Consider the following 27104-nt stretch of genomic DNA (forward strand, 5'->3'; position numbering starts at 1 on the left):
GGATCTCTGCAGGCTTCTGTCTGCTCCCAACCTGGCCATTCAATCACCGAAATGAGCATAAAGCTGGGCAGCGGAAGCTATCAGTGTGTCGGGAGCTGTTAGAGCTTGGAGGGTGAGGTCTGCTTCCATTCAGCCACCCAGGGACTTGCAGGACTTGGCCTGCTCCTCACCCAGCAGCACCCAACTTACTTTTGGTTTTTGCAAAGAGACACCTGGCCGATGTGAAGCTCTAACACAGGGAGGTCAAACTCAAGCAGGCTGTATCCTGCTCAAGGGGTGCTTAGATCTGGCCCAAGGGACTGCCCTGGAAACAGCGAAGGACCGGCCCGCGGTGCTTCTGCCAGTGAAAACGGAGCTTGGGGAGGCCATATGCGGCCTGCCTGGGCTCAATGTTCAGCCTCAACAGCCTCCTGCAGGCTTCTGCCAGCAAAAACAGAACTTGGGGAGGATGCGCGTAGGCCATCAGGCTCCATTTTTGCTGGCAGAAGACTACAGGAGGCTGTTGCAGCTGAAAACAGAGACTCATCGAGTGACATCAAGCTGGCCGCACCCATTACTGACTACATCCCCTGCTCTCCGCCCCCTCCAAGGTCAAACACAACCCTGATGCGGCCCTCAACGAAACAGAATTTGACACTCCTGCTCTAACAGCTCCCCACATACTAGTAGCTTCTGGTGCCCGACTTTAGGCTCCTTTGGCTGGATGGGAAGAAGGCCTCAGCCTACAAGCTCCAAAATTCCACAAGGACCAATAGCTTCTACTGCCTAACTTTAGGTTCCCTTAGGTAGCTGATGGTTGAGCAGGCCAAAGGTCTGTAGAGAACCAGCAAGTTGTGGTGGGAGGTGTTTCCTGATGGTGGCTGCAAGAGTAAACAACCACAGTCTCACTGCAACGGACAAAACTTTGAAACCAAGTCATAGGTAGCTTTGGGGAGAGGGGTTTGTAGCACCTTTGAATGGTTGCTATTCAACTGACCATAATCGAAGATTACTTGTACAGATATTATTTCAGAGACCAAAATTTCCAAAGCACTTGTAATTTACAAAAAGGAATTTTTTAATTGTAGAACAGGATACAAGTTTTAAAAATGAAAAACTTACCTTCTTCTTCTTCTTCAGTACCACTTTCACCCCATCTACAGATACCAACAGATTCACTTTCTTCTTCTTTATACTTTTGGCTTTGAATTCATACTGTCAGGTGTGAAACACAGGTGTTAGTAAGGCCTAAATTCAGTACTGTTCAGCAAGCAATAGGACATGCCAACCTGTGCTGGCCTACCACATTTTCTCACAGCTGTTACTGTCCCTCTTATAGCCACTTAATCATTAAGGCACACAACCCCCTTCCACAACAAATAATCTGCAAGCAGTGCTACATTTCTGGGTCTCTATGATGCAATTAGATTTATGGAGTCTTTTCAAGTTGACTCAAATCAATTCAATTCAGTAACTGCCCCAAAGAAAAGCGGGAACACAAGAGTTTTACAATGGGCAGTTTCCCATTGGAAGGAGCCAGTTCCTGCAATTTCCATACTCCCTTGCGGTTTGCCAATAATCTTTGGAGAAGTAGCTTTGTTATTTGACCCAACATAGGAGAACAAAGCCATCAGGACTAGATTCAGCAGTCCATCTGTATTTAAAAGACAGAGGCCATTCTTTTGAAGACAACAAAGTCCAAATTTTGGACAGAGAGGACTGGCTTGTTTGAAAGAGGGGTCAAAGAGGCCATCTATGTCAAAATTGAACAGCCCTTTCTCAACAGGGGGAAGACTATGACATCATCTATCTCCAGTCTACAACACAGTCAACAATTCCAAGAAGGCTCCACACCCATTTGCGCTACTCAGATGACCTTGACAACACAGATAAACCCCTTGAAAAAGAACCTTTGGGACAACCATGACCTGGATGACTGAGAATCTCCATAGACAAGTAGCTTTGCAGTTTTCCCTCTCCCATTTTCTTTTGCTACCAACAGCTGGAATGCAGATTTAAAGTATACAGAATAACAGATAAGGGGGGGGGGGATGTTGGAGATCTTCTAATCGAATAAAAGTTGGAAGGGACCTTGGAGGTCTTCTAGTTCAACTCCCTGTTCAAGCAGGAGACTCTATACCATTTCAGAGAAATGGCTGTCTTCTTAAAAGCCTCCAGTGATGGGAGTACCCACAAATTCTGAAAGCAAGTTATTCCACTGGTTAATTGTTCTCACAGTCAGGAATTTTTTCCTTAGTTCTACCATGTTGCCCTGAAAATAAGACTCAGTCATATATATTTTTTTCCTTCCAAAAGATGCATTGGGGCTTATTTTCAGGGAAACATGATACCCGAGATGGTGAGGGACCGGCCTCCACTGCATTGACTGTGGCCCTGCCCAGCCAGACGACCCAGCTCCTCAGCACACACACAAGAGGCAGCAGGTGTGTGGCTGCCAACAGTGTCTGGCAGCAGCTGCAGCCCACCAGGCTCTTGCTCTGGGGCTGTGCAGCCCACCCCACTCCACCCACAATGGCCCTGGCGAAAGGGAAGGGAGTGGAGTCTCGGCTGCCTCTTAGGAACTCCTGCCATTGCACGTGGGGAGGTGAGCAGGAGGCTCATCCTGCATGTGTGGTGGAGTTGGAGGATGAGTTGGATGCTGGGGGCTCAGTGTGCAGGGGCTGCGGCATTGCACCATCCCTGTTTCGCCACCTGCCTCGCCTGATGCCTTGTGAATTATCACAAGACCTGAATTTCAGTTTTGCTCTCCATAATGTGGTTTTTCAGTACCATAAAAAAGATAGAAACACATCTGTTAAGCTCTCTTCTGAGGTGTACACTTTATCAAGACAACATACTGTGTTACTTCTTATAGCAATAGCAATAGCAGTTAGACTTATATACCGCTTCATAGGGCTTTCAGCCCTCTCTAAGCGGTTTACAGAGTCAGCATATTGCCCCCAACAACAATCTGGGTCCTCATTTTACCCACCTCGGAAGGATGGAAGGCTGAGTCAACCCTGAGCCGGTGAGATTTGAACAGCTGAACTGCAGAACTGCAGTCAGCTGAAGTAGCCTGCAGTGCTGCCTTTAACCACTGTGCCACCTCGGTTCTTTGTTACCCTTTCTATCCTGAGATATTTCTTTTATTTTAGAATTCATGTTATTTTAAAAGACAGAAAATTGAGAAATTGCCTTTTGACTTTCTTCTAATTTTTATTCTGCCCTTTCAGGCTAAATCGTCATGAAAAGTGCTTTAGGAGTCTGATTCAAGTGTGTTATGGTTTCTATTATTGCTAGTGTTGTCATTCTGTTGAAACAACATTATTTATAGTATCTCACATTCAACTGATATGACATGAAGTAGTGTATGCATAATTTTAGCGCCCGAGTAAATAAATTTCATTCTTTTTTGACAGTTTTTCAACTTCTTAGTTTAGCTTGCAAACTAGGACATGGAATTTCCTGTTCTTTTCTTAAATAAGTATTAATCAGATCCGACTCTACTTGGCTTTTCAAGATCAGCCAAGGTCAGTTAGCTCCTGCCACCATCTAACTGGTATTTCATGACAATAAGGAAAAAGAAACTAATAATCAACCAGAATATATTTGATATCTTGGTTTTCCCTGAGTTAATTGGGGATGAAAACATTTTTTGTAGCAGAACCATACTGGGATATTGAATATTCTCGTGAGTATGATAAAATTCAGAATCTTTATGAATGTTCAGAAAGACTGCTTTGGTGCATATTCTTCTCAACTAACTATCTTCTCAAAAAGTTGTAAGTATCAAAGTGCTTTGACCATGTTTCTCAAACCTTGCCTGCACTTCAATTTCCAGAATTCCCCTGCCAGCAAAGCTAAAGTTGGCTGGGAAATGTCCATACATTTTCAAGCAGCCAAAGATTAGAAACACTGGTACATACTCTCTGTACTGATTTTTCAAAACCCACTAAGGAAAGTAAAAGGTGAAAGAGGGATAAATAGGACAAAATATGGAGCATTTCAGTAGTACTTATGAGACACATACTTATGAGATATTTTTAATGGTCACATTATGTGAAGATCATCTGGTGGTGAGGTGACCCTGGCCGATCATGTCATGTGAGGAACCAACTGAATACATAAGACTGATAAAAGGAAAACTGAAACACTTCAACCGAAGTTCTGCTCATGATGTTACGTAGCCTGATGATGAAACTGTCAGCGTTCCAAATATCATTCAAAATTAAATCAGAGTCCAAGGCAGAACTTTCCTCAAACTTCCAATTTTAATAAAGAGAGCTGTTGGCACTTCTGGGGAAAACCCGAATCTGAAAGCTTCCTGGGGTTTCTCACCCAGCTGAACGTTCATGATCTTGCCCCCACACCCACAAGTCCTTCACATGCTCCAATCTTCCACTGCCACGCTGGCAGTTCCACCCATCCAGTTCCAATCAGGCTCAGAGGTGTACAGACAAAGAACGACCTTGGGCTTCTCGGAAGGAGTTTATTTTGACAACAACACATTGTACTCCTTACTATTCCTCCTCCCAATTCCCCACTAATGAAAAAGCATAGTAAAATAATAGAGTGTGTGGCAGGCCAAAGATCCTAAAAGGAACTGGCTGCAGGACTGACAGAAACATTTTGAAACTAAACAACAAGCTTGGAGAATAAACCACCACCATTATCTACCACCCGAGCTCAAATATTTTCCAACATACCCACCGAGTCTTGTGTACTGACCTTTATGTAAAGGCAAAAAAAAATATAGAATTTATTAGGTATAAATTTTAGTTTTCTATAATGTATATGCTGCTAGACTAAATATAAAGTTTATATTTCAACCCTCCACCTCACTGCTTCATTGTTGTGAGCACACAATGAATCTAGGACAGATTTCAGAGCAAAATAAAATGAAAGGATGGACCCTAAGACATATCATCAGGAGACGAGAACTGCATTAAATGTTTAGTGTTTTGGTGGAATGCAGTTAGCAAATGTCATTCAAGTTAATTCTCAAACACTATGCAGCATCTTGGCAGCAGATCACAAAATCCTTAACACAGGAAAAGGTGAAAGGTCACAGCAATTCCAAGCATTCCAGACAGATGCCAAAGCCACACACCCCCACCAACGCTGCTACTCTTCATGCAAAGCAAGGAGAAATATAAAGCAGAGCAGAAACGGAGGATTTGGGAAGTACTCCAACTGGCAAAATCAGACAGGTGAAAGAGCGTGAGCAGAATAGCAAATCAGTCTGTCCTTTCTAGTTTCCAGTAGAGACAAACAAGCAGATGACTTGAAGATGAACAATTCTTCATCTTTCAGATGAAACAACTTTTCACTTGAAAGTCCCAAGAACTCTCCTATAAACTGAACTGAGAATACTGGTATAGCTCTCAGTTACTCAGTCAGGGGTGCCCAACCTTTTTGAGACAATGAATATACTTAATAGCAATAGCAGTTAGACTTATATACCGCTTCATAGGGCTTTCAGCCCTCTCTAAGCGGTTTACAAAGTCAGCATATTGCCCCCAACAACAACCCGGGTCCTCATTTTACCCACCTCGGAAGGATGGAAGGCTGAGTCAACCCTGAGCCGGTGAGATTTGAACAGCCGAACTGCAGAACTGCAGTCAGCTGAAGTAGCCTGCAGTGCTGCATTTAACCACTGTGCCATCTCGGCTCTTAAAATGTTAAGAGCATATTACAGGCGCTTTCACAAAATCTTTGCCATAGTGTGCTATCAATCATAAAGCACCAATATACCAGAAAGGAAACAAAATACTGACCTACACATTTCCACCATTTTATTTTCTAAGCTGCTTCTGATATTGTAAATACAGAACATGCTTAAAGCTGGTTTTGATTTTTCTCCCATACAGATCTTCTAGCTCAGTGGTCTCCAACCTTGGCAACTTTAAGACTTGTGGACTTCAACTCCCAGAGTTCCTCAGCCAGCAAAGCTGGCTGAGGAACTCTGGGAGTTGAAGTCCACAGGTCTTAAAGTTTCCAAGGTTGAAGACCACTGTTCTAGCTAACAAAATCTTCCGGAGTGGATATCATATGATTTATTCCCTCCTAAGCTCAATGTTCTGAGCATGATCCACTACGGACTTTTCCTTCTGGTCTAACTTTATTTTTTCAATATTACTACAAAGTAAAATAAAGAGTGAAGATGACCTTGATGCCAAGTTCAACTTTTGTTGACTACATAGGTCCAACCAAACAGTTTCATGGTTATGGTAAGACATTCTATAATTAACTCAAGTTCTTGTGGTAATACTTGCTTGTCTGCTTCTCTTTCCTCTCTCCCTGTCTAATTCCATTAGGAGGAATAATAAAGATCAAACTGAGGGGCAGAGCAGACAGGAAAGTTGATTGTCCTTTACTATGCGTAGCCTTTTAGAAAAAATAATAATAGGAAGGCTTGGGGAAGTTGGGCAGGGGATTGGAGAAATTATTGCCAAGACATACAGGCCACAGTGCCATTTCTTCAACACTGAGTAATGATAACTTTAAATAACCCCATAATGCCACACATCAATCACTATAGTGATACCGTCACCACAAATAGTAGGTGGCAATTACAATAATAATTGGATGATGCCAAGAGTCGTCCAGAATAATTGGCCCTGCCTGGTCTGCTCTTTGGTATATAATGTATATTGGGGAATTGTCTTCTTTTTTTAAAATATTAATAGTCATATAGAAATATATAGTTTTAATTAAACGTATATCCTTGAAACTATAGCTTAGTTCAAGATTTATGCCACAAACAGTGTAACAATAAGTAAGTGTGATTACAAAATATGGAAACCTACTGACCTGGACACTATCTAGAACAGTGTTTCTCAACCTTGGCAACTTGAAGATGTCCGGAATTCAACTCCCAGAATTCCCCAGCCAGCGAATGCTGGCTGGGGAATTCTGGGAGTTGAAGTCCGGACATCTTCAAGTAGCCAAGGTTGAGAAACACTGATCTAGAAAGATGTTCACAATTCCATGGAAGTTTAGATGCTTTTTCAAGAGGGAACTGGATGTTTCCCTTGTCATCCAAGAATCTTCTTCACCTCTGACTGGATGGTGGGAAATGGAAAGATTTATATTCCTTGCAGACTGCTGGTCATTTGCATTGTTTCAGAGCAGCCCTGCCAAACTGGCAGCCCGCGAGCTGGATGCGTCACGTGCAGGTCATGCCCACCAGAGCTCCGCAAAGGCCCAAAACATTGTTATATGGTGCGATTTAACAGATTAACAGCATTGGAAGGGACCTTATAGGTCAGCGATGGTGAACCTTTTTTGGCTCGCGTGCCATAAGTGGGGGAAGCGCAGGGGGGGTCGTGTGCGGGCGTGCCACACCCATAATGCAATGCGCAACCCTCCCCAGTGCGCATGCACGCACCAGAGGTGCTCCCCCATTTTTTGCATGCTTTTTTCGCCCTCCCCAGGCTCCAGAGGCTTTATAGGAGCCTGGGGAGGGCAAAAATAGCCCCCCCCCGGAGGCCCTCTGTAGGCTTCAGGGACCTTCAGGAGGCTTCCCTGAAGCCTCCGGAGTGCTCAAAACGACCCTCCGAGCAAACCGGAAGTCCATTCCCGAACTTCCGGTTTGCCAATAGGGCCGATTTTTTGCGCTCCGGAGGCTTCAGGGAAGCTCATGAAGCCTCCAGAGGGCCTCTAGGGGGACGGTGGGGGCTCTTTTCGCACTTCCTGGGCTCCTATAAAGCCTCTGGAGCCTGGGGAGGGCGAAAAATGACTTTAAAAAAGGGTGAACTCAGCTGAACTCAGATGACGGGGCAACACCTCACATGCACTGACAAATGGCTCCACGTGCCACCTGTTTGGTTTGGTTGGTTTGGTTGATTATATTTATATGCCGCCCTTCTCCCAAGGACTCAGGGCGGCGTACAACATTAAAAGAAGCACATAATACAAAAGTTAAAAAAAATTAAATAGAATATCCCAAACAAACCCAATTAGAATTGACAATAACATTTAAAAAAAAAATTAAAATTAAAATTAACAATGATCAATAATTTATTTTGTTTTGTTCAGGCCAGCCTGGCTTGCTGGAAAAGCCAACTTTTTAGGGCACTTCAGAAGGACCAGAGATCGGGGATTATATGAAGCTCTGGGGGCAGCTCATTCCAGAGGGAAGGCGCTCCCACAGAGAAGGATCTCCCCCTGTGGGTTGCTAGCTGACACTGGCTGACGGCACCCTGAGGAGGCCAACTCTGTGGGATCGCACTGGACGGTGGAAGGCTACCAGTGGCAGTAGGTGGTCTCGCAGGTACCCTGGGCCTAAGCCATGGAGCGCTTTAAAGGTCATAATTAGTACCTTGAATCGCACCAGGAAGACAACTGGCAACCAATGCAGGCCGCCTAAAAGGGGTGTAACATGGGAGCACCTAGGTGCCCCCATGATAATCTGCGCAGCTGCATTCTGGACCAGTTGAAGCCTCCGGGTGCTCTTCAAGGGCAGCCCCATGTAGAGAGCGTTACAGTAGTCCAGGCGAGAAAGGACGAGGGCATGAGTGACTGTGCACAGAGGATCCCGATCCAGGAACGCGTGCCATCCCGGTTATAGGTCATCTAGTCCAAACCCCTCCCCTCAAGCAGGAGACCCTACACCATTTCTGACAAATGGCAGTCCAATCTCTTCTTGAAAGTCTCAAGTGATGAAGCCCCACAATCTCCGAAGGCAAGCTGTTCCATTGATTAATTGTTCTGTCAAAAAGTTCCTCCTTATTTCTAGGTTGAATTACTCCTTGGTCAGTTTCCATCCATTATTCCTTGTTTGGCCTTCAGGTGCTTTGGAAAATAGCTTGACCCACTCCTCTCCATGGCAGCCCCTCAAATATTGGAACACTACTATCATGTCTCCCCTGGTCCTTCTCTTTTCTAGACTAGCCATGCCAAGTTCCTGTAACCATTCTTCATATGTTTTAGTCTCCAGTCCCCTAATCATCCTGGTTGCTCTTCTTTGCACTTTTTTTTCCCCCTCTGTGATACATCCCGTGCCACAATCAACTTTGACATCCGTGTTTTAGAGAGTCATTGATGCCACCTGGACATTTATCTGTGTTGTCAGGGTCATCTGAGGAGTGCAAATGTGTGTGAAGTCTTCTTGGAACTGTTGAAAGGACTGTGTTGTATACTGTAAATAGATAATTTTGTATTCTTTCCTCCGTTGACAATTTTGACACAGATGGCTTCTTTGGTCCCTCTTTCAAACCAGTGGTCCTCTCTGTCCAAAATATGGACTTTGCTGTCTTCAAAAGAATGGCCTGTGTCTTTAAATGCAGATGGACTGCTGAATCTTGTCCTCATGGATTCGTTTTCCTTTGTTCTACCATGTGTTTATGAAGTGGTTGTTTTGTTTCCCCAATGTACAGATCTGCACATGGCTCACGGCACTGTACTGCATATACCACATTGCTCAGTTTGTTTTATCCTTGGATGTTTTATCCTTGGGGTTGACAAGCTTTAGCCTTAGTCTGTATAGAATAGAATAAAATAGAATAAAATAGAATAGAACAGGAGCTGGAAGGGACCTTGGAGGTTTTTATAGTCCAGCCCGCTGCTAAAGCAGGAGATCCTATACCTTATACATATATTATTGGGTTTGAAGTGTGCACGTATGTAAGATCCTTCTGAGTTTTTCTGATATTCCTGCAACGTATGGAATGATGTTGCTTTGTTTATTGTTCATTGTCTGTTATGGAGGAGCTCCTGCAGCATCTTTTTTGAGATTTGATGGAGGCCAACTTGGGATAAGCACATGTCCTGAGGGCTTCCTCAATGTGTTTTAGTTCTCTCCCCCCCCTCCATCTTTGTTGGTAGACAGGCCTTCAAGTCGGTGATGTAGGATTCTGATGACTCCCATTTTGTGCTCCAGTGGGTGGTGGGAATCAAAATGTAAATATTGATTGGTTAAGGCTTGTGTTTTCCTTAATGTCTACTGCATTGTCCAAGAAGGCTAGACTATTGTCCTTAACACATTTCCATATGAATTTGATGTATCTGTCCACAGAGTTGATACATTTGGTGAATGTTTCCAATTCCTATGTTTTGATTGTCCACATACTCATATCAGTGAATGGGTGGAATTCCTGTGAAGGAGTCTAGGGCTTTGGGTTCTATTTCTTCCATGTAGAGGGTCCTCAATCTACAGCCTGCTAACACAATATATCTGGTCCATGCAGTAGTGGAATTAAGCCCTGCCTCATGCCTCCCAGCCAGTCTTTGCATGGCTTGCTTTTCCCACCATCCTCATTGCCCCCCCTCCAACCGTCGGCCTTATATATACCTTGCAGAATCTAGCTAGCCGCACTTCTGCACACTTCTGCTAATTGCTGCTTGCAAAGATAAGGCCAGAGGGTGCAGGCCAGTGGGTGGGAGGGGGAGGGGGAGCTGGCAGAGGCATGATATTGGTGGTGGGTGGACTAATGTGCATGGGGAAGAAGGAGAGCATGCAGGAGACTGCAGCATTGGAGCGCTTCCTGGGTGTTTCCTGAAGCCAGCCTGGCCTGCAAGGGGAGTGCGTGGGAGATCGCAGTATCCGAGTCCTTCCCGGCTGCTTCCTAAAGCTGGCCAGGCTTGTAAGGAGAGTATGTGGGAGATCGTGGCATCAGAGTCATTCCCAGCTGCTTCCTGAAGCCAGCCTGGCCTGCAAGGGGAGTGTGCAGGAGATCGCCGGCCAGACTAGCCCAGAAGCAGCATGTCGCCTGGTTATGGGCTGGATGTGGGGCCTGATGTGGAGAGGAAGGCGGGTGGGCAGCCTTCAGGAGAGTGCTGTGCTGGGGTGCTGTGTGCTCTCAGGCCTCCCGCCCACCTCTGCTTCTTCAAGGCAGAAAGAAAGCCTTTGGTCACATCCTCACGGGCCCCTGGTCTCGGCATTGATTCGAACATGTCTTCTGCGGACTGCTAAGAGCCCGAGGCTAGTGGTGCCAAGGCAACCCACGCCTCTCGCTGCTTTCAGCTCGGAGCTGTAAGCCACATCCATTCCTAGCTGCAGTTTACTCACAAGCACCGTTGGCCAGGAGAGGCAGGGAGAAAGACGATGGGGCAGCACCGTCAAGGGCACCAGAGCCGGGCGCAGGCAGGCAGATTAGAAGCAGCCAGCAGATCATTGGTTTGCTCACTTGGCTGCTCACCACCTGAAGTGTGCAGGCAGCAAACAAACCCCATGTTGTGGCTGCTGCCTCCTGCCTCTATGCATCGAAACCGAGCAGCAGTAGGGACAGCATGGATCCCGAAGCTGTCCACTAGGAAGACAGAGGCATTGTTTGTCTCATTTCAGCCGTCTGCTAGACAGACCTATAAGGTCCATGAACCAAGGCCTGTGCGGCCAATACGGGGCGACTATGACCTCCGCCCCTTCTACCACTATTTTTCCCAGTACCCCTATTAGGGGAAGAGGGGGGAATGCATAAAGCAACCCCTGGGGCCACTTGCTGCGCAAGGCACTGCTCCCCTCGCTCCCTGAGTTAGGAACCGCATGAAAAACCTGGGGAGCTGGCTGTCCAAATCTCCTGCAAATCTCCTCAAACAGCTCCGGGTCCAGTTGCCACTCCGTCTGATCCACCATGGCCCTGCTGAGCCACTCGGCCTGGTGGTTCACTTCCCCGGAGATGTGCTCCACCTTGATGGACAGCAGGTGCCTCTTTGCCCAGTGTCCCAGCCTCTGAGACTTCTCCCAGAGAGCCTTGGAATGCATCCCTCCCTGTCTGTTCACATGTGCCTTTGTGGCCATGTTGTCTGTCAGCAGCAGGATGTGGTTGTGTGCTACAAGGGCCTGAAAGATTTGAAGGGCCAGATGAGCTGCCTGCAGCTCCAGCCAATTAATGTTGTGCGTAAGATCTGAGGGAGACCAGCGACCCTGAGCGAGCTGGATCCCCAGCAATGCCCCCCAGCAATGCCCCCCAGCTATAAAAGCGCACGTCCATGGTTCGTGTGAGCCTATGCAGCTCCTGGAACATGCACCCTTTAGATAAGGCTGGAAAGGTCCACCACCTCAGGGAGAGCCGCACCTGGGGAGGCACCTGAACTCGAAAGGGGGAGGCTCTATGGTATGAGAGCAGGAACCACTGGAGGGTCCTAGCATGAAGCCTCGCCCAGGGGACAAGATCTATACAAGATATCATCACACCTAGCAACTGAGACAAGGTGACAATGGGCACGCACTTCTCCCTCTGCACCTGACGAATTAATTTCACCAGACTAGTCCTGTGGTCCTGGGACAGAAAACCATTCCCGCGGCAGTGTCTATGACACCCGGATGCAACAACTTGGAAGAAGGCCTCAGGTGACTTTTCTGAAAGTTAACAGAGAACCCATACCTCTGCAGGGTCTCCACCCAGATCCTGAAGCGACCACTCCGGCAACTCTGCCTGGAGGAGGATGTCATCTAGGTAACATTGTAATCTGATAGGGACAGCCCTAAGATGAGCCGCTAGGGCTGCCAGGACCGTCATAAAGGTCCTGTGGGCGGACGCCAGCCCAAAGGGAAGAGCCCTGTACTGGTAGTGAGTACTAGCATAGGAAAACCTAAGGTACTTCCTATGTTGGGGAGAATTAGAATATGAAGATAGGCCTTTGTCAAATCAATAGAGGCCAAAAAATCACCTTCCCTGACACTTTCCAGATTGGAACCAAGGGAATCTATCTTAAACCGCTTATACACTAGATAGTGGTTCAATCTTTTAAGGTCTAGAATTGCTCTCCATCCCCCTGAAGACTTTGGAACCACAAAGAGGTTTGAGTAGAACCCTATGCCCTGTTCCTCCTGAGGAACCAACTTAACAGCTTGGATCTCCACCAGGTGAGCAATTGCCTGATGCATAAGCTCCTTCTTACCCTCACACTTGGACGACGTGAATGTTCGAAAGAAATTCGGGGAGGATGGAGAGGAATTCAGCCGTAGACCAAATCGAACCATATTTAGGACCCATAGATCCGATGTAATACTCTCCCACTGGTTGGCAAACAACGACAACCAGCCACCAATGGGGGCAGCCGAGGCCCACTCATTTATTCTTGTGGAAGAGGTGTCCGCCCACCCCTCGAAAGGGACGCTTATTCTGGGGCTGAAACCGGGACCTATCCCTGTAGGAAGACCTATCCTGCCCCCTGTCCTGAGGCAGCTGAAACCCCCTAGGCTGATAATGGTAATCAATATCATTACCCCTATAGGGTGCCCCACTTGTGTAAGGTGTGAACTGATGTTCTTGTTTCTTAGTCATGGCAGGCAAAACGTTACATTTGTTCTTATCTTCAATAAGGATTGGGTCCAGGATTTCGCCAAACAGATTCTTCCCTGTATACGGACCTGCAGCCAGCTTCCACTTCACCTTAGCGTCTGCCTGCCAATTCCGGAGTCATACCATCCTTCTAGCTGAAACAGAGGAGGAAAGAGCCCTGGAGGTAAACCTAGTGGCGTTCAAGATCACATCAGCCGAAAACTGGGTTGCTGCGATGACCTTGCTGATGTCCTGTAGCAACCTCACATCGTGCACAGGTACCCACTCCTGCATCTGTTCAAGCCACATCAACGTGGCGTGGTTGAAGAAGGACGCAGAATGAGGAAGCCTTAATTGCCCACTTTGCTGCCAGGAAGGTCTTACGCAATGCCAGTTCAGTCCTCTTGTCCTTCGCCTTCAAGTTGTCTGCCACATCACTCGCTACCATGGGGACCGGGGATACCAGGGAAGCCACAGGAGCATCTACTGCCGGAACCTGCAGCGCTTGAGAGAAATCAGGCTCCATATTATAGAAATGCCTGTCATTCTCACCTGGGGTGGGGAAAGTATCTGGCTTGGCCCATTGCTTCTGAATGACATCCAGAAACAGCTTTGGCGCAGGAATCTCCTCCTTCTGCGCCGTAGGCTCCACAAAGAAACCCCACTTCCTCGGGGCCTTCTTCGATGTCGAAGCCTCGACCGCCATCTCCTTCTCCTTGTCAGCCTCCGTCTCAACGGCTGCAGTGCTCCTGGCCTTGAACAGCAAGAAATGAAACAAATTGGGAGGAAACAAACCCGCAAACGCAGGGACATCGGTTGCCAAACCATCATCAGAAAGCTCTGTCTCCTTCTGCTCCTCATCCTCCTGGACCAAAACCTCGTTCCTCAACGAAGGAGACACCTCTCTCTGCGCATGTGGAGGTGCCGACGCTCTTCCGACGTGTCCTCGCACCTGTAGTATCACTGCCAGCCTGCCTGAGCCCCTAATAGCCAGCGGCAATCGCAGGAACCTGCCAGAGTCCTCTGTGACCAAGTGGCACAACAGCGGAGCCAACGAAACTGCAACAAGTTGCCCCGATAGCCAGCCAATGGCACTCTCCAAAGCCCGGGAAGCTTCCAAACAAGCACCCGGCCATTTGCATCACAATGCAATTCAAAGGTGTAAACCAGTGGTCCCCAACCTTTTTATCGCCGCGGACCAGTCAGCCTTTGATAATTTTACCGTGACCCGCTGAGCGCGCGCAGGGGTGAGGGGGCGTTGTTCGCGACGACACATTGATTGTCGTGGGGGAAATAGGGGGTGGGAGTATTAGGTATCTTCACTACCATATATAAAAGGAGATACTATCTTAAATAACAAAGTGGGCCCCCACCTCCAAAATATACTAAAAGAAAAAAGATTCCATGTGCTCAACTAATTTTTTTTAAAATCATCACTATATTATGGACTACAGACATATATATATATATACATATATATATGCATATATACATACATACATACATACATACATACATACATACATGCATATATACATACCGTACGTATGTACGTACGTATATATATAATGTCCAAATAACAGGAAAAGCGCTTCAAGGACCAAAGTATATTCCTTTTTTGCAGCCTTAAGAGAACTCTCGTTTTTTGAGGCTCAGAACCAGGCATTCTCGTGGGCTGCAAAAAGGAAACGCGACCCGGGAGCGCAGCCTCCAAGAGTCCATATCGCCAATAACTACGCGTGAGGGGAAAGGAAATGTGTTTTGTGAGGAAGAGAAAGAGCGCGCTTCACCGATGCCCATTGGCGAAATTTTGGAAGAGAGGCAAGAGACTTCAAGCACCGAGCCCCCACCCCTGGCTGCGGCAACTGGAGCGGGCGGGAGGCAGGGAAGGGGTGGGCAAGACCGCCACTTTTCCACCGTGCGCTGCCCCCCATCTCCCCTCAAAAGACCTCCCCCCGCCCTCGGCTGCCCGACGTTCTCTCTCTACTTCTCCCGCCGTTCCTTCTCACAAGCCAAGGCCGGGCGAGGAAGCCGCCAGGGCCTCCAAGGGCTCCGCTTCCAGCGCATGGTCCACCCCCTCCTCGCCTCACTTCCAGGCGAGCCGACTGAGGCGAGAAAGGAGAAAGAGGCGGAGGCGTTCACTGAGGGGACGGCTGACTCGGGGAGGGGGCAGAGGTGGTGTAGTAGCGGGGGATTCTTCCTCCTCGCCTCACTTGCTCCTGTGCTTCCGCGCAGCTCCCCCCCTCCGGCGACGGCGCTGCATGAGTGAAGAGTCGGCCGTTGCATGGCCCCCGGCTGCTGCGCGGCCCGGTGCCAGGTACTCCACGGCCCGGCACCGGTCCGCGGACCGGGGGTTGGGGACCACTGGTGTAAACAACAACTTGTGAGCCAAGTTAGCCACCCAGCCGAAGCAGGCAAACCAAAAATACAAAGGAAAACCAAATAAAGAAATGACAAAACCAACTACTAAAACAACAAAGCCAACCAACTCACAAGCAAGTAAAAAACACATCTCTTTTCGGGCAAGACTGAGTCGGAATTGGAACCAAGCAGAGGGGAGCTGGAGGCGTGGCCTCAACTATGATTCAGTCTCTTGGGCAAATAAGGATTGAACAACCCACTTCTGGACCGTCCTGCGCCATCAGCTGGAGAAGGAATCCTCCTACACATTGGGGAAAGTAATTATGAATGCTGTAGTTCTTAATTGTAGTCACATATATACAATATTTTGGGCTTAATTTTTTTTCCCCTTTGAATGAGTTTACATTTCCTAGGTTAGATGAATTCCATCCTAAGATCCTGAAACAATTCACTGACGGTTTGATTGATTTTGACATCTTTAAAAAATCGTTGAGACTACTGGTGAAATGTCAGAGGACTGGAGAAGGACGAATGTTCCCATTTTTAAAGGAGAATAAAGGAAGATCCAGCAAGATCTAAAAATTACAATCAACTTAATATCAGTACTTGGATTATTTTATTTTTTTCATTGATGACTTCATAGACCTTATGTTCTGCACTACTTGTTCCCTGCCATCTGCCACACAACACTTCACATAACATAACACTCATACCGTAGTAACTGGGAGAACCTTACCAAAGTTTTAAACACTTGATTTTCTATATGTTAAAAATATTAAGTTATTAAATTTCCTGCTTTAATTCTTTTAGCTCTATGATATCCGTCCCCTTCCTTTCTGACTCTTAACTCAAGAAGGAATTCAGAGCAACTGACTAAGACAGAAATATGTGGCATTTCTATTATTTTCTTTGTAAGCACATGACAGAGCAGAGGAGATATAAAGGTAAAGGTTCCCCTCACACACATGTGCTAGTCATTCCCGACTCTAGGGGGCAGTGCTCATCTCTGTTTCAAAGCCAAAGAGCCAGCGTTGTCTGAAGGCGACCTTATAGAGGAGATCTACAGGGCGGGGCATAACCTTTTCCTAGGGGGTCACAGCAAGATCGACAGCAGTTTACAACTTCCGCGACACCTCATTTTAAAGCCCATAAAAAACTGAATTGAATGAGCTGTTAAATGTTAAATTTGTTTCGGTTGAAACTTTGAGAATGAATTTGGAAACTGTGTTGAAAAATCTGGAAAATCGAACGGAACTGTTTGAAGATTTGTTGTGTTCTTATCCACCTCGTTTGAATGCTGTTCGAAGGGCTAATGGTGGTCATACTGACTATTAAATCGTGTCAATAAACTCAGTTTTTGATGGGCTTTCGAATGGTGTATGAATTATTTGTGTTGTTATTACAAGTGTTGCTGTGACCCCCTAGGAAAAGGTTATGCCCCGCCCTGTAGATACCAGTAAGATATATCTATGCTGATCAAATATCCTCAGTAACAATACTTAACTTCCAATCTTACAACAAACAAAGCAACCCTCTTTCAACACTGATGGGACTCCACCACTACATAGAAGTGCAGACCTGTTAGGCCTCCATATAATACAGACTAAAAGCCTTTTAGTCTCCCAACACCTGCTTTCTCAAAATGTGTGAACAATATATAATCTTCCCCTCCTAATTCATGCCTCTACCCATCTCCTATTCCTCTCTGCCCTGAATTCGTATGATAAACTCCTTCAGGCAGAGACAAGCCAACATGATTACTTTGTAATGAATCCTGTCCACCAATTATGCCAACAGTTATATTAATAATTAAATCTACTATTAATATGCATTTTATACAAGGCATATACTACTCTACAGACTAGGGCCGTGATGGCAAACCTGTAGCATAAGGAGCCATCTCTGAGGGCATGCAAACCATTGCCCTAGGTCAGTGGTTCCCAAACTTGGCAACTTTAAGACTTGTGGACTTCAACTCCCAGAATTCTCCAGCCAGAGCTGAAGTCCACAAGTCTTAAAGTTGCCAAGTTTGGGAACCACTGCCCTAGGTCAGCTGCAGCGCACATGCACGCACTGGCCAGCTCATTTTCGGCCTTTGAAGGGCCTCCGAAGGGCCGGGGAAGTTCATTTTCACCCTCCACAGGCTTCAGAAAAGCCTCTGAAGCCTGGAGAGGGCAAAAAATGGCTCTACCAGAAGTTACAGTTTGTTCATAAGACCGGTTTAAACCCTCCGGAAGCTTCAGGGAAGCCTCCTGAAGGTTCCTGAAGCCTCCGGAGGGCTTAAACCGACCCTACGAGCAAACCGGAAGTCTGTTTCCGAACTTCCGGTTTGCCCATAGGGCCGTTTTTTTTTGTGCTCTAGAAGCTCCTGAAGCCTCCGGAGGGCCTCGGAAGGGGGGGGGCTCTTTTCGTCCTCCCCAGACTCCTATAAAGCCTCTGGAGCCTGGGGAGGGTGAAAAATGGCTTTTAAAAAGGCTGAACTCAGCTGGCCAGCACGTGCATGCACGCTGGCCAGCTAACAGGGCAACGCCTCTTGCGCCCTGACAAATGGCTCCGTGTGCCACCTGTGGCACGCGCGCCATAGGTTCGCCATCCGGTTCTAAGGCATTCAAAACTGATCACGCCACTGTTAATTCAGCGCATTAGATTTTCCACCCATGTGGAAACAGTCATATTTGGAAGAGTTTACAGGATGAAGAATATTCCGAATGCAATAATGCAGAGAGCCAGTATTTAATGGGAAAGTGCTCACATTTAAATGACAGAGATAGCGAATAGGGTAACCCAATCTCTCTTTGAGATGTTTCAAAGATGTATAAACAGCTGGAATAGTATTGCCATCACTTACCCGGATGCGTCTCATAGCAGTCACAATCTCTACCCTGCTGTTTGGCCGAGGTACATCCAAGCTGCCAATATACTGGAGGAGGAGAAAGAATAGAAGGGTTACAGCAGAATATCAGAGTACCAAAGTATTCTAAGTCTGGATGGCTAAAATTTGTTTAGCAAGAAAAGATTTATTGCTACTCCTCTTTGTACCCAGGAAATACACAAACCAGTTTCTCCAACCTAGTATCCGCCAGACACATTCATTTGTAGGGTGAAGGTGGAGACAAGATGATGCATGCTGCAAACGTTGCAAGTTGTATAATTGTACCTGAAATCTGGATACAAGTATATAAGGATAAGGTTTGTACGTGATACGACTATGCACAGATGGCTTGCTCTGGACACTGGTACTTCACCACTGTATCTACATTCTCATTGTATCTGCAAAGAGACAGGTTGGAGTGGGAGAGGGATACCTATTTATTGAATAAGCCAGTGTTTTTCAACCACTGTGCCGCGGCACACTAGTGTGCCGTGACATAGTGTAAGGTGTGCCGTGGGAAAACACCCGCCTATAGTCAATATAGGCACAGAGTTAAAATTTTTTAACATTTTCTAATGGTGGTGTGCCTCATGATTTTTTTCATGAAAAAAGTGTGCCTTTGCACAAAAAAGGTTGAAAAACACTGGAATAAGCTATAACCGGAAGGGTGAACCTATGGCACGCGTGCCACAGGTGGCATGGGAAGCCATTTGTCAGGATTTGCGAGGTGTTGCCCTGTCAGCTGAGTTCAGCCTTTTTAAAGCCATTTTTCACCCTCCCCAGGCTCCAGAGGCTTTATAGAAGCCTGGGGAGGGCGAAAAGAGCCTCCCCGGCCCCCGCCCCGCCCCTGGAGATCCTCTGGAGGCTTCAGAAGCTTCACTGAAGCCTCCGGAGCACAAAAAATACGGCCCTATGGGCAAACTGGAAGCGGGAGCGGACTTCTGGTTTGCTCGTAGGGTCGCAAATCGGAATCCCGATTTGCTTGTAGGGTCGGTTTAAGCCATCCAGAGGCTTCAGGGAAGCCTCCTGGAGGTCCCTGAAGCCTCTGGAGGGCTTAAAACGACCCTACAAACAAACCGGAAGTCACTGCCTCCGGGGGGGGGGAGGCTGTTTTCACCCTCCCCAGGCTGCTATAAAGGAGGGTGAAAAAAGCATGCAAAAAATGGAGGGAGTGCCTCTCATGCGCGCATGCGCACTGGGGGTGGCACATTGCATTATGGGTGCGGCACGCCCACGCACAACCCCCCTGCACCCCCCCCACTTATAGCACGTGAGCCAAAAAAGGTTCGCCATCTCTGAGCTATAACATGCATTTAGAATAATAGAAAATAGAAGGGGCCCGTGAGATGCTCTAGTCCAGTGATGGCTAACCTTTTTGTCATCGTGTGCTGAATGCAGGACAATGCGCATGCACACCTGCACCCATAATGCAATATACGTGTAATACCCCCCATATGCACCCCACCCCCATGCATGCACCACACCCCCACCCATTTTTGGCTTCCAGTTTGGTGCAGGAGGCTAAAATGGAGTGCGGGGGGGCTCACACGGTGCTCCCATGCCCATAATGCAATGCATGCATAATTCCCACATTTGCGGGGGGGGGGCATTTTTGGCTTCCAGACTGGTACAGGCTTTCCAGGCCCAAAACGGGGTGCAGGGGGGCCACACGCACCCCCCGTGCCCCATTTTGGGCCTGGAAGCCCTCCTGCATCAGCTGAAAGCCAAAATGGGATGCAGGGGCACTGCACGAGGCCCCGAAATGCAATGCAAGTGTCCCCCTGTGCATGACCCCGTGCATGTGCAGCAGAGACCAGAAAAACAGCTGGGCGGTGGGAGGCACGTGTGTGTATGCGCAGTGGAGCTGGGCTGGGGCAATGGCTGGCATTGACAAATGGTTATCAATTCTTTTCTTGGAAACCATCAGTGAAAACTCTGGGAGGCAAGCTGTTTCACTGCCAGGAAATTCCTCCTTATTTCCAAGTTGGATCTCCCTCTGGCTAGCTTCTACCCTTTGCTTCTTATCTACTCTCAGGTAATATGGAGAATAGATTGATGCTGGGGCAGCCCTTCAGGAAGGCTGCTATCATGTCTCCCCTTCATTAAGCTAAGCATATCTTTAGCTGTTCTTCATACAATTTCACCTCCAGAGCCCTTATCACTTTTTGTTGCTCTTCTCTGCATTCTCTAGGTCTGTGATGGCAAACCTATGGCACACGTGCTGGAAGTGGCACACAGAGCCATCTCTCTGGGCATGCGAACCGTTGCCCGTTGCACTTCTAGGTTCCAGCGCACCAACCAGCTGGTCTTCATGCACTTGGGTGTGCCGGAAACCAGAAGAACAGCCGCCCAATACACATGTCCTTGTGAGGCAACTGCTCTTCCAGTTTCTAGTGTATGCATGTGCACTGGCCACCTGGTGTTTCGGTTTGTGATGTGCATGTGTGCATGAAGACCAGCTGGCCAGTGTGCATGTGCGCACCAGACACCGGAAGATCATCTTCCTGGCGGGTAGCTGCTCTTCCGGCGCGTGCATGCACACCAGCCAGCTGGTCTTCGCTCACACATGCACACCAGAAACCAGAAAACCAGGTGGCTGGTGTGCTTGCATGTGCTGGAAACTGGAAGAGCAGCTGCCTGGTGCGCACATGTGTACCAGGAGGCTGCTCCTCCAGTTTCTGGCATGCCTGCACACTGCCATTTTTGGCACTCGGTGCAGAAAAGGTTCGCCAACATAGGTTCTCAGCATAATTTGTGATATCCTAAACTGGAGGTAGTATTCCAAATATGGACTCACTAATGCAGTATGGAGTAGTGCTATTACTTCTTTAATCTTGATACAATTCCTCAAATTGATTCATCCTCAAATTGCATTCGTTGTTTTTTTTTGGCAGTTCAGCGTATTATTGACTTAAGTGGTGATATACTAGAACAGTGTTTCTCAACCTTGGCAACTTGAAGATGTCTGGACTTCAACTCCCAGAATTCCCCAGCCAGCGAATGCTGGCTGGGGAATTCTGGGAGTTGAAGTCCGGACAGCTTCAAGTTGCCAAGGTTGAGAAACACTGTACTAGAACACCTAGATCCTCGTCATAGGCGCTACTGTAGAGTCAGGTACTACCTATTCTAAACCTGTGCATTTGGTCTCAACTCTCCGACTAGTGAACCCAAGAAAAGTAGGCACTCTCAGGCATTTTAAAATCCCAAAATTAAAACTTTATTGGATACACCATTTCGGCACTGAAGAATTAAAACCAGCTCTGAGGTTTTCCCACACAATGCTACACAGTTAAACGTTGGTTTTCCTTCTTCCCACCCATCGTGATCACGCTGTCCAATTATGAATCAGTCTTTTGTTTTGAGAACAGTTCATTTCTTTGTCAGACACCTGCATCAGCGATCTTGGTGGGTTCTTGGCTCACACATTCTTGGATCGTCCGCATTCTTTCTTATCCTTTCCTTTCCCCAGTTCATTGGCAAGTGATAAATATTCAAATCGTTCAGAAGCCGTTCACATTTGACATTTGGTTTTTCCTGTCTAAGTGCAGGCCTTACTTTTCTCACCTCTGAACTGCATCTTCTTGGATTGGTCAAGCTCCTTCTGAATCTTGAGTCTATCTTCTGAAATGTTAGGAATTCCACCTGGCTTTTAAAATATTTAAATATGCTGCAACATGTGGAAATTTATGCTATAAATTTATGCTATTATGTTTAACATTTCATAAAACTCTTGTTTTACAGACTATAGGAAATTGCATCCTGAATACAGCATTTATATTGTAATGTCAGCAAGCTGTATGACTTAATCTGAAGCATGAATCTGAAAATTAATTAATCAAATACCATTTTGGATAAGGAAAATGAACAATTGAAAGTTTGGTAAAGAATGTAAAACAGTAAAGCAGATAAACATAAGGAAAAGTATCAAAATATTTTAAATAGCAAAAATGCTAGTAAAAAGGAAGTTATAACATACAGTCTACTGTAAAGAAAAATGTTTGTCGAAATAAGTGAAAATAACTATAGTGTATAAGAGCTTGCTTCTGCTCTTTGTTATGGAACTGTGAGTTGGATTTCTCAGAAGAAACATAAAAGTAAGTTCTATGCAACAGGAATGGGAGTCTTAAGAAGTGTGTGCATGGTGAAATAGAGAGAGAGAGAGAGTAAATAATATGAATACACAACTGCAAAAGGATGTTGGAATAGTTTGGTCATGTAAAGAGAAAAACTTGGACTCAAATAAATGAAGGAGAAATGTGTCAATCAGGAGAAAAGAAAAAACTGTAAAAAGTCATGCTGAATATAGCTTCTAAAAAGAATCCATTCTTTTCTAGTGTATCTCTAGTGCATGAATCTGCATGGATATACAGAAGGGAGAATTGTTTACAAGGATGGAGATATTTAGAGACATATAATGAATAGTATTGGGTAAGCTAAATTTAGTGACAACTTGTAAAGCGTTTGTATGACTATTATCAAGTTGGCATGAAAACGGGAGGGAGAATTCCATGCATACCTTCAACCAGAGTCGGATCTCATATTTCTACAGTAGGCGTGTGAGGCGCAAAGTTCACAGCCTGCTGCAGCACCTCGTTGGTGGATATGATTTATGACACAGATTGAGGGGAGGGGAGACACAGGGATGAAGGTCAGAGAACATTAACCGAAAATCAGTTTCGGCTCCGCAGAAGAACATGCCAAAATGTTGCTCCTAATAAATGACTGGATTGTCTCGAGGCTCGTAAATTAATTAGCGCATCCTTTGGAAACTTCAGAGAGAGCCAAAACTGACTTTTAAAAAAAATTATCAAGATTTCCGTGTTTCCTGAATCCCAGGCTCTCCAATCACTTCCCAATATTTGGGGTGCTTGGGAGAAAATCAGGCAACCATGGCAGACAAGAGCCTGATTGCAGCTGGAGGAATGTGGCTAGCTCCAGACATCTAAGCTCCAGACATGCAAGCTGCAATGCCTTTTCCAGAGGCAGAAGTAAGAAAGGATGAGTACTGGTGGAAATTGGCCCCTAAGGTAGCTAAAGATGAGCTCCCTTACCCCAATTCCCAGATAAAGGGAAGGGTCTCGAGCGAGCTGGCAAGGGTGGACTGGAGGTAGGACTGGCTACAAGCCAGGCTCCCAAAGCCCCAGATGGAATCCCTGGGGAGTGCAATAGAGAAACTGAGGGAGGATTTTGACCGGACCACCCTTCATAATGAGGGGCCATCATGCTGCCCAAAAGAGGAGAGGGACACCTGATCCTATTGAAGGGAGGAGATGCAGACAGGAGCGCAGCTCTCCTCCTCCACCCAACAGAAAGAGAAGGAGCCCGAAACTGCAATCAGTGCCTCTCCCACGCAGCAGGCAGGCTGCCCAGGGCAGGCAACCTCCTCCCTCTCTCCGAACTAGAGGTGAGGAAGACAGCCAGCCATATCAGGCGCAAGCATACAGAGGTTGGAGGAGTAGGTCTGAATGACCCGCCCCAATTCAGGGGAAAGTTTGACGGGGATTCAGACCAGCTAGCTCTATTCCTTGATTCACCTGATATCCACCTAGAATGCTATGGGCATCTCTACCCATTCCCCAAAGCCATGATGAATACCATCACAGAGGGGCTAGAGGGAGAAGCAAGGGAATGGTTAGCAGCCCTCCATAAGAGGAGAGCCCCCCAACTGCAAGACATAGATGACTTCTTGCAACTGCTAGAGGCCAGATTTGAGGAGGAAAAGGAGGACCCATATGCGGAAGAGGAACTTAGTAACCTAAAGCAGAGGGGCCACCCCATCAAAGATCACATCTGTGAATTTAGGAGGATCATTGGAAGTCTACCCCCTCTACCAGAGCGACTGCTAGTGCATTTTTTCATAACAAGCCTGGACAAGCAAATTGTGGGGGCCGATCATCTGGTGGCATGGGGGTACCTGCAGACTTAGGATACCAAGAAGCCCCCAACCCCTCCCACACCAGCAAGTAGAAAAACCACCCACACAGGAAACCCCCAAAAGAGCCCACCAGAACAACTGGCAACAACATCCGACAAAACCGCAGAGACCAAACAGATTCTGAGGGAATATCAGGACCTTGCAGGAGTATTCAGCCAGGTCGAGTGCGATGTTCTGTTTCCCCACTGTGAGGCAGACTGTGCCATCGAAATCATCCCTGGGGCAAAACTACCCAAGCCCAAACTGTACGCCATGTGCATACACAACCTATACCCCCTGAAGGACATGCTATCTCATCTGGCCAAGGGAAAATTCTTCACCAAACTAGACCTCAGAGAAGCATACTACTGAGTACGTATCAGAGAGGAAGATGAATGGAAAATAGCGTTCAACGGCCCCCTAGGGAGCTTTCAATTCAAAGTGATGCCTTTCAATTGCAGGGCCCCCAGCAGTATTAATGCAGTTAATAAGCGAGGTGCTGCATGAGCACCTCTACAAGGGGGTCCTCATCTATCTGATTGACATCCTCATCTACAGAGACCATGGATGACCACATACTCCTGGTCCGCCAAGTGCTGGAAAAACTTCTGGCAGCCAACCTGCACATCAAGGTATCAAAATGCGAATACCACCATGCATAGTTAGACTACCTGGGTTACCAAGTGTCAAATGAGAGAATAGAGAGGGACCCAGCCAAAGTACAAGCTGTCCTAGGCTGGCAACACCCTCGCATCCATAGACAGCTACAAAGCTTCCTAGGGTTCGCAAACCTCTACAGACAATTCATCCCCTCCTTTGTAAAGATTGCCAAACCCCTGACAGACCTTCTGAAGACAGGGAACCCAGGAATTAAACCTCACCCGGGACAACCTCCACAGTGGGACCTAACCTGCCAAGAGGAGTTCGAAACACTAAAAGAAATGTTTGCAAAGGAGCCTGAGCCTCCTGACCCTGAGCAACCCTTCGTGATCCAGGCAGACGCCAGCAACATGGCAGTGGAAGCAGTGCTACTCCAAAGAAACCTCCTGCAAGCTCACAGACACAGAGACGATTGGCCGCATGGGAAAAGGAGGCTTTCGTGGTGAGATGGGCACTGCTAACCTGGAGATACCTGTTGGAAGGGGGCCAGAAACTGTTCAAAGTCTGGACTGACCACAAAAATCTGGAGGCCCTCAGGATCCCGCGGAAACTATCACCCAAACAAGTCCGATGGGCTCAATACTTCAACTGTGTTGATTTTGTTTTAAAGCACATCCCGGGGGGGGGGAGCTAGTGCCCTCTCCCGCATGCCCCAGGGCAAATGCGAGCAAGAGCAGGTGGTGGACACCATCATTCCCTCTACTCAAATAGCTGCCCACCAGGCGGCAACGCCGTGACCGGCACAACCAACCCGCAAGCAAGACTCAAAACTGAACTGCTAGCAGACCCTGGTTCCGAAACAACCAACACATCTTGACAAAAAGAGATGGCCTCGCATGGAAGGGGATGAAACTCTATGTCCCGGAATCTCTATGCACCCTAATTCTCCAGAGAAGCCACGAGGCCAAACCAGCAGGCCACTTTGGGTTCCTAAAGACTTTACACTTAGTCCAGAGGCAGTTCTGGTGGCCTGGCATAAAGAAAAATGTGGATATTTACGTGAAAAGTTGCACCATCTGTGCCATAATGAAGAGATGACCAAGAAAACCTCCTGGACTGCTGCAACCAGTAGCAGAGCCAATGAGGCCATGGGAGGAGATCGCAATGGACTTTGCTGAAAAGTGGGGGAAACACAGTGATTTGGACTGTAATAGACCTGTTCTCCAAACAGGCACACTTCATACCCTGCAGCGGACTACCCTTGGCTCACAAGCTGGCTAAACTGTTCTTGAAGTACATCTACCACCTGCATTGAGTACCTCTAAGAATTATCTCAGACAGGGGGGGTCCAGTTCACGACTAAGTTCTGGAGTGAGTTCCTGCGATCCATTGGGTCATTCCAGGGTCTTAGCTCAGTTTTTCATCCGAACACCAATGGGGCGGCAGAGAGACTGAACGCTATGGTGGAGTAGTACCTGAGGTGCTACGTGAACTATCAACAGTCCAATTGGGCAGATCTCTTATCTTTTGCTGACGTTGCCTACAATAATGCTGTTCACAGTAGCACAGGACTCACGCCATTCAAAGTAGTGAGCGGCATGGACTTCATCCCAATGCCTGAGTATCCAAGGGACCCCCCAATCCTCAGTCAGCTTGATTAATTGGATGTCGATGCTGAAAGCAACCAGGAAAAATGTCAAAAAAGCACTGACTAAAGTGACATGAACATATAAAAAACAGGCAGATAAACACCGGGCTCCGCAGCGGCCATTTCAGGTGGGAGAGAAGGTTTACCTCTCCACAAAATATTTGAGATTAAAACTTCCTAGCAGGAAACTGGGGCCAAAGTTTATGGGACCATTCCCTATAGTAAAGATCATCAACCCAGTCACAGTGCAATTGAAACTGACTCGATTGCTGGAGAAGATATACCCGGCGTTCCATAGTAGCCTTTTAAAACCCATGATCAGATCAACACTGAGACCACTACCCCAGGAGCCCACGGGCCCTGTGGTCATAGGAGGCCAAATCCATTATGAGGCTCAATGAGTCCTTGATTCGAGGTGGTACAGGAGACAACTTCAATACTTAATCAAGTGGAAGGGCTACCCCTTATCAGAGGGATCTTGGGTAAAAAGTAGAAATATCCAGG

At 47.1% G+C, this 27104-nt stretch overlaps 1 protein-coding gene across 2 annotated transcripts in view; it reads right to left on the reverse strand.

The window, feature by feature from the left end:
- The window catches only part of LOC106556166 (carboxyl-terminal PDZ ligand of neuronal nitric oxide synthase protein), a 79145-nt gene that overhangs the window by 41403 nt on the left and 10638 nt on the right, over positions 1–27104 (reverse strand). The window contains exons 2-3 of one of the 2 annotated variants that reach the window (XM_087726593.1): positions 18415–18486; positions 1102–1194 (exon numbers count right to left, since the gene is read on the reverse strand). In XM_087726593.1, the coding sequence (XP_087582719.1) occupies positions 1102–1194; positions 18415–18486 (165 nt within the window). Of the gene's footprint in view, positions 1–1101; positions 1195–18414; positions 18487–27104 lie in introns of those variants that run through there. The other variant, XM_087726594.1, reaches the window with a different exon arrangement.

This window comes from Thamnophis sirtalis, unplaced genomic scaffold, assembly GCF_051295495.1.
Source record: "Thamnophis sirtalis isolate CommonGarterSnake01/CBP01778 unplaced genomic scaffold, rThaSir2_p1.2 scaffold_12, whole genome shotgun sequence".
NCBI classification, from domain to species: domain Eukaryota; kingdom Metazoa; phylum Chordata; class Lepidosauria; order Squamata; family Natricidae; genus Thamnophis; species Thamnophis sirtalis.